An 8,191-nucleotide genomic window follows, 5' to 3' on the forward strand; every position below is an offset into this window, starting at 1 on the left:
AGCGGAGAGACCAAAGGATCTGCCACTCCTTAGGTCAGTGCTGAGCTCATAAGGTGATTTGAGTGAGATGGTGAGGAAGATAGACTGGAGTAGATTCAAGAGGGAATTAGAGGTAAAGAGGAGGCAGTGACACCACAAAACCCTTGCAAAGAATTTTGTAATGAAAAAGAGAAGACAAATGGACCAGTAGAGAGTAGGAAGGTGGGGGACAGGGGGTCTCAGAGAACTTTTTTAATGAGGGAGACCACTGTGTATGTTTTAAAGGGAATGGTGCAGAAGAAAGAGAACTGACGATGCAAGACAGAAGCAGCAATGTGCAAAGGCAGAGTCTCTGAGAGTGCGAAAGGAGATGAAACCCACACGCAGGGAAGGGGTGACTGGCCCCAAGAGTCAAGTGCATCCACTATAACAGGAAGGAGAAGACAGCATGTGGACACAGCTGCAGGTAGGGGAAGTTTTTAGTGGGAATCCACAATCTCTTCCCACTAATTCTTATTTCACAGGGAGAAAAAAAAAAAGCAACAATGTCTATTTAAGAGTGAGAGCAATTAAAAAATTACTCACATGCTTCACCATTGAGATATCCAAGTAGGTCTTTTCGGTCAGGTCTTCTGACCACCGGAATATTTTCAGTCTAAAGTCAAAATTTTAAAATAGATATCAAATCAATAACAATTATAAGAAACTTGGTAAAGATCAACATCCTGTAACGTCTGAATTTTATTCCAACATATCTTGATAACATATATTTAGAATCATGTTTTTTAGAAAATAATTAGGCTGAGAGAACCTAATAAAATCTTGACAATTTTTAAGCATATTAATTTTTGGTAACTTTATCCTCAAAATTCCAGTAAGATATAAAAAGATAAGCATTAGAAATGAAACAATAACCCTATCCTCTTTGAAATACCGATTACAGTCTTTTTTGTCCCTTGGCTTATTCTAAGTATTTATTTTTTTAATTTTACTCATGATGTTTTGTTTTTTGGGACAAATATCTTTTTAGTCCCATTGCTTGCTCATTTTATTCAAAGTTTCCAAAGTGCCTTCTTTTCTCACACCCAAACCAGACCTCCTCCAAATATGGTAACTGAACTGTTTCAAATAAACTAAATGAGCCACTAAAACTATATTTTCATAATTAACAATAAGTACATGTTCCAAGGACATATACTGAGGAAAAGACAGGCTTTTCAATAAATGGTCCTGGGAAAACTGGACAACTACATGCAAAAGAATCAAACTGGACCACTTTCTTATACCATATACAAAAATAAACTCAAATGGATTAAAGACTTAAATGTAAGAATTAAGAAACAATAAAACTCTTAGGAAAAAACATAGGCAGTGTGTTCTTTGACATGGTCTTATCAATATTTTTTTGGATTCGTCTCCTCAGGCAAGGGCAACAAAATAAAAAAATGGACTACATCAAACTAAAAAGCTTTTGCATCATGAAGGAAACCATCAACAAAATGAAAAGGCAACCTTCTGAATGGGAGAAGATACTTGCAAACAATATATCCAATAAGGGATTAACACCCAAAATATATAAAGAATTCACACGACTCAACGTCAAAAAAGCAAACAGGGCCTCCCTGGTGGCGCAGTGGTTGAGAGTCCGCCTGCCGATGCAGGGGATACGGGTTCGTGCCCCGGTCTGGGAGGATCCCACATGCCGCGGAGCTGCTGGGCCCGTGAGCCATGGCCGCTGGGCCTGCGCATCCGGAGCCTGTGCTCTGCAGCGGGGGAGGCCACAGCAGTGAGAGGCCCGCGTACCGCAAAAAAAAAAAAAAAAAAAAAAGCAAACAATCCAATTATGAAATAGCTAAGTCATGGGAATGTAATGTACAGCACAAGGAATATACTCGATAATACTGCAAAAACTGTAAGATGACAGATGGTTACTAGACTTATTGTGGTGATTAATTCACAATGTACGTAAATGTTGAATCACTATGTTGTACACCTGAAAATATTTTATTACTGTATATCGACTACATTTTAACTAAAAAAAAGAAAATGATTAAAAAAATAGGTATGTGTTGCTTAGGCACAGGGAAAAAATCAGGAGACTATACAGAAAAATGTTAACGACAGTTGTTTACTTTCTACATTACATATTTCTTTTCTTATCCTTGAGTGTGTATAAATTTTGTAAGCGGGGGAAAAAGTTGAAAAATTAAATCTGGAAAATGTATCTATTGTGCTACATGAGTAGTTTTCCTTTAATCTCCTATATTAGCAATTTGTAAAGAGGTAAGCAAAACAAATAAAACTGTATACTTTAGGCACCAAGTCATCCTTTGGTCATGAATTCAATGAATTCTATCATTACCACAATTTTCACTACCATTTTTTTTTTTTTTTTTTGCGGTACGTGGGCCCCTCACTGTTGTGGCCTCTCCCGTTGCGAAGCACAGGCTCCGGACGTGCAGGCTCAGTGGCCATGGCTCATGGGCCCAGCCGCTCCGCGGCATGTGGGATCTTCCCGGACCGGGGCACGAACCCGTGTCCCCTGCATCGGCAGGCGGACTCTCAACCACTGCGCCACCAGGGAAGCCCTTCACTACCATTTTTATAATGTAAACTAAGGACAACAGAGTACGGGAAAAACATGTGGTTACGGGATTATACAGTTATAAACCCTTTGTTACTTTATATAAGCAACAATGAACAAGAACCCTTAATATCCCTGGCTAATTATCTTATGTTGAGTACTGACTATACTTCACTGCAGCAAACATTCTGTACATGCTCCTCAATGATAGAGATAAACTATATTTAATCACTTAAAATTAATCTGTTTTTTAAAAGTTAGGTTAAAATTTAATTTCTGCTGATGAGTATAAACAAGAGCCCACCGATTTTTTTGTGCTTGTTTTTAAAAACTAGTCTACATGGAATATCGTAAATAGTTAAAATATCTGAATTGATTTTCTTTAAATTACTGTGTCTAAGTATTATAACATACTTCATCATTTGGTCACTAATGAACTATATATATGTTATCACCAACAAAAAAAGTATGAGTCTATTCACACTAAAATAGGGGCTATGAGTAGGAAAAACTCATTTCAGAAATGGTCTGCTCACAAGAAAGAGCAAATAATACAAAGGAGTCAGGAGAAAACAAAATTTGTAGAGCCCTAGACTTTTAGAATTCTGCCCTTTCAATCTGTCAAATATTTAAGAAATATAATAGTTAAATCTTCCGTGACCAAAGGTCCTAAGGCCCACAGTTAACAATTACAGAATCAGTTATGTACTACGGCCATTCCCCAGAGACGTAATCTAAACCTAAACCAAGTGTCTGGATTATCTTTATTACCCCAAAATGAATGGACTTATCCAACAAAACATTCTAATTAGTGCCTGATTCAGTTTTTAAAGATCTAATATGAGCTAACATAGCTTTATAAAGCGAGATGCTGATATTTTATCCCACTATTTCCAAAGTCTTAAATAGTTTCACCCTACATATTACTTTTTCAATACATACTTGACACTAAATATATATTTCTTGTTCAGAAAAACAGTGTTCATACACTCAGATACAGAAAGCAGGCATCTTTCAAGCATCTGAAAACAAGTGAATTTATCAATTAAGTATGAAAAAAGTTTATAAAATTGATTAAAAATTCATTTTAAAAAGCTGTTTACTAAACTTGGTTCTTTTTGATGCAAAAAAAATTTTTTTTCCTTGCAATTAAACTAGATTTCTGAATATCAAGGTCCTTCCACAGGCTCATAAATTTTTTAAAACATCCCTACAAACAGCTTTGAAACTTCTGTTGCTATAAACATTACCCACATCTTACATGTAAAAAAATCACAGATTTAAAAAATATGCATAAATCACAGTGATCTATCTAATTTTGACCCTCCAGGAGACTTTCATAGAGATACAAACAAACTTTTCATTCTTCTCATCTAAAACCCATGACGGAAGTTATCCACACCAAAGGATACCAACTATCAAATCAAAAGAGTTTTTAAATGAATTCTACTTACAGCTGCACGTCGGACATAAACAGGGTGAGATAGGTGCACATTATTAAGTAGAAATAAGATAGAATCCAATGTGTAGTATTCTCTGGGTTGGCCTTCCTTCCCAGTCCTGAAATGATTAAGACAAGATTTTTACTCGCAATTCTAATACAACTCCTTCGGCTTAATCATGTGTATTAATTTATCTACACTCACTTTGCTATCCAACGACGGATTTAACATAGCTAACAAAGATACACGTAGAGTATGAAATTTAGTAAGTGGAACTGTCATTTGGGCAAAAGGAACACAAAAGTAGATAGTGACAAAAAGCAAGAAGTAAGGAAAGCACGCCATATTCATACTTTATTACTACAGACTTTTTAGAATTTGGCCCAATTAGGTTCTGGGCTTTGTCAATAGAGAGAGAAAAACCTAATCAGTTAGAGAGGATCCATAAGAAAAGACAATGAAACTGATGAAAAGAAGCACAACTACGACTGGTGCTAAACTTCCAAGAAATGTATCCTGTCTCCTAAGTAAGATACTGCTGAACAACGTTCTTAAACACAACAATTAATTTCAGACATCTGAGTCTTATGACATCCCTCAAATTAAACCAATGATGTAAAACCAAAACTAATTCTACCTGTAATAAAACAATGTCGTCTAGGGGTGCAAGCTCTATCATTGCAAGCACATACTATTACTTGCTCAACAAAAGTTAGTGTCCAATCCCACCCTCCCTATTACATTCTCTCCATCTAGAAATATCCACATGTTATTTAAATTCATCTGAATACCGCCCAATACAAACAGCCCCAAACCGACTTTTCTAGCCTGTTTCCACTTTTCCTCTAAATCAATATATTTCAAACCACACACCACTTATCAATCGTTGTCCTGTGAAGTATAATACATGAGTCACAACCTGGTATTTCTTTATGATATATAAAAACAAAAAATAGATTGCACTGCATTCAATAAGAGCAAATTGTTTAATGTTATGTACATGTGTGTTTTTTGTTTGTTTGTTTGTTTGTTGTGGTACGCGGGCCTCTCACTGTTGTGGCCTCTCCCGTTGCTGAGCACAGGCTCCGGACGCGCAGGCTCAGCGGCCATGGCTCACGGGACCAGCCGCTCCAGCCGCTCCGCGACATGTGGGATCTTCCCGGCCCCGGGCATGAACCCATGTCCCCTGTATCGGCAGGCGGACTCTCAACCACTGCGCCACCAGGGAAGCCCTACATGTGTGTATTTACATGTGCACAGAGAATAACAGTAAATGAAAATGTTTGTATTGGTGTGATACACTGCTGTGAAAGTTTGAAATCTACTATCCTAAGCACTCCTTTCTCACGACTTGCTTCACTGAATGGCTGTCCAAACATTTCCTTTCCAGCTCTCATGCCTTTAACCACACAGTTCCCTCATCCTGGAACACCAAACCCACCATTTCACCCTCAGAATTCCTATCCATTCCTTAAAGCTTATTCATTTGTTCATTCACTTATTCAAGAAAAATCTGTAGCATGTCTACATGCCAAACACACGTCCATGAAACCTTCCCTAACACCCCCAGGTAGAAGTGACTGCTCTTTTAAGAGCGGGAATGAGATTCTTAGCAAGTTATGTCTTATGTCCTCTACTCTCATCGAGGTAACCTCCTCGGAGGCACCGACCCAGCTCCTCACAATTTTTCCTAGTTCTCAGATTGAACAGCCTCGAGTACTCAACCATTTTTTAAAGAAAAACCAATCAGTTAAAAACCCAATCAGCCCCTAGCTCTTACGGGCGGGGCAAAGGGCTCCTAACCTCTTCTAGTTTGGCACTGCCCAAATCAAGTTCTTTTCCCCAGACAAACTCTTAAAAGTTGCTTTTAAAACTCAATCAAATGCAATTCTGTCTGGACAAATTCCTTCTGGAAGAGAAAAAACACAGAAAACTCAGAATGATTTCTCCATCAATATTTCACGAAGCTAATTAAATCGTAAGCCCTCGAGGCCAAAAGATAAAAAATAAAAAAAATAAAAACCAACCAACTAAACTTCCCCTAGCTTTTCATCAACTCTTCCTAAAGCCCACTGCTCCCACTCAATCAAACAAAATGAGTATGGAAGTTCTGGCCCAGGGTTCTAGCTATCCAAATGAAACACCACTGAGAGAAATATCACTCAAAAGGCCCCCAACGATGATCAGACATCTCTCTCTTTCTTTTTTTTCCCCGTAATACATATGTATATATCTATTCTTTTTCAGAGTCTTTTCCCATTTACTTTTCCCATTACTCCATTTCAGCACTAACTTCCTCCCTGAGGAAACTCCTGCCTTCACCTCCAACAGATTCTGACTACTCTTTCCCGTCCTAACTTAAGAGCTGGTTCCCTTCTCTCTGCTTGAGGGAATCGGGAAAGGAGAAGGAATAGATCAGGAGCTGCAAGGGGCCAGCAGAGATAGTTACAGAGCAGCTGCGTAGAGAAAGGAACAACTAAAGAACAAAAAAGAGACTTCTGGGCACCCGGCGGTGCGCTCCTTTCTGCACCTATGCACGCAGCCAGCATTCGGCACACACGGGCAGAAACAAACCGCCACGGCACCCTCCCCCGACGCTCAGAGGATGCACCGCTGCAGACAGCTCTCCTCCAGCTCCCTCCTCACCTACAAGTGCAACTTCTGCTCCTGGGAAAACTTTTTCCCCGGAGCACCGGTTCTCCTCCATCCCCAAAGGGAACGGGGGGAGGGGTTCGGAAAGAGGGGGCCCGGGGGCGCCCAACTCTGCCCCGCCGTCCCCCGGCCCCGGCCGCGCCGGACTCACCCCCAAACCACGTAGTTGGTCTTCACATTCTTGGGCCAGGAGAACTCGCCGAAGATCACTTCGTCCCCTTTCACCACAATCTCCTTCTTCTGAATGTTGTACTGTCGCAGGACGCTGAGCACGTCCGCCATCTTCGCCCCCCTCGCTGCCGCCCGCCCCGGGCTCCGCCGCCGCCGCGCCCGCCGCCCTCTTCGCCTGTCGCCTCAGCCCCCGCCTCGGCCGCCGCCGCCGCCGCCGCGAGCCAACTGCAGCCGCACTGGCAGCGGTCCGCGCCTACGACAGCAGCTGAGGACCGAGCCACCCAGGCCGCCGAGGACCCCGCGCTAGCAGGCAAGGCCCCGCCGCGGGCTGCCCGCGGAGAACGCCTGATCTCGCGTCGCCAGGGCCCCCCGCGCCGCCGCCCGCCGCCAGGGGGCGCCGCGCCCGCCCGGGAAACGCCCCTCCCAGACTCCCACTCGGCGCGGGGCCGAACCCCGTCCAGAAACTCGGAGCGCGGGGACGCCGTGCCCACGTACGGCGCACGTACAGGGAGCATTGCCCGGCGCACGCGCGCGGGGCACGTAACTCATCCTCGCCCCCTCTCCCCGCGCGGCGCGTACGCGGCCGGCGACAGGTGCGCGCGCACCTGCGCGGAGGGTCTGAAACCTCCATCCGTAGAACGCGCACTGGGTGCTCCACGACCCACCTGGAGTGTGGCCAGTGGCTCTCGGGTCTCTCCTTTAGCCAGGATGGAGTTTGGCGAGAGATTTGCAGAACCGGGATTACCTTCCCAACTAGATCGGACCCGCCTAGCAAATGGCCTCTAGGTCTTAGTGATTAAGCCCCCTTTGAAGGGACGGGTTTGGGGGGGCGGGTTGCTTTGGGGGTTGTTTTTTATTACGTGTTTTTGGTGGACTCGCATAGTGGAAAAGACCGCGTCCAGTGGAGATCAATCCCGGGCACTGGTGCTTGTTAGCTGCCTTTTTTTTTTTTTTTTTGCGGTACGCGGGCCTCTCACTGTTGTGGCCTCCCCCGTTGCGGAGCACAGGCTCCGGACGCGCAGGCTGAGCGGCCATGGCTCACGGGCCCAGCCGCTCCGCGGCATGTGGGATCTTCCCAGACCGGGGCACGAACCCGTGTCCCCTGCATCGGCAGGCGGACTCTCACCCACTGTGCCACCAGGGAAGCCCGTGGTTCATTTTTCTATACACTCTCTAGCCATTTTGCAACTGAATTTGAGAAATTTTGGCTATTCTGCAAATGTTCCCGTTACTATCGTATTTTCCTAAACTTCACCCCAAACACTCAGGTTAAAAAGAACGTTTTTTATTTACCCCTAGCTCTATCTACTCTATTTATACTTGTATCAGAGCACCCAGTACTACTTGACTGCCTCCCCTACAA

General features: G+C 43.3%; 1 protein-coding gene across 1 annotated transcript in view; it reads right to left on the minus strand.

Annotated features, from left to right (window-relative positions):
* CDC73 (cell division cycle 73) overlaps positions 1 to 7,099 on the minus strand; it is a 92,506-nt gene extending 85,407 nt beyond the window's left edge. The window contains exons 1-3 of the mRNA XM_081226452.1: positions 6,809 to 7,099; positions 4,018 to 4,123; positions 565 to 634 (exon numbers count right to left, since the gene is read on the minus strand). Of these exons, the coding sequence (XP_081082578.1) occupies positions 565 to 634; positions 4,018 to 4,123; positions 6,809 to 6,939 (307 nt within the window). The 5' untranslated portion in view covers positions 6,940 to 7,099. The remainder of the gene's footprint in view (positions 1 to 564; positions 635 to 4,017; positions 4,124 to 6,808) is intronic.
* Between the last annotated feature and the right edge of the window lie 1,092 nt (positions 7,100 to 8,191).

This window comes from Mesoplodon bidens (genome assembly GCF_964165515.1).
Source record: "Mesoplodon bidens genome assembly, chromosome: 2".
Classification (NCBI taxonomy): domain Eukaryota; kingdom Metazoa; phylum Chordata; class Mammalia; order Artiodactyla; family Ziphiidae; genus Mesoplodon; species Mesoplodon bidens.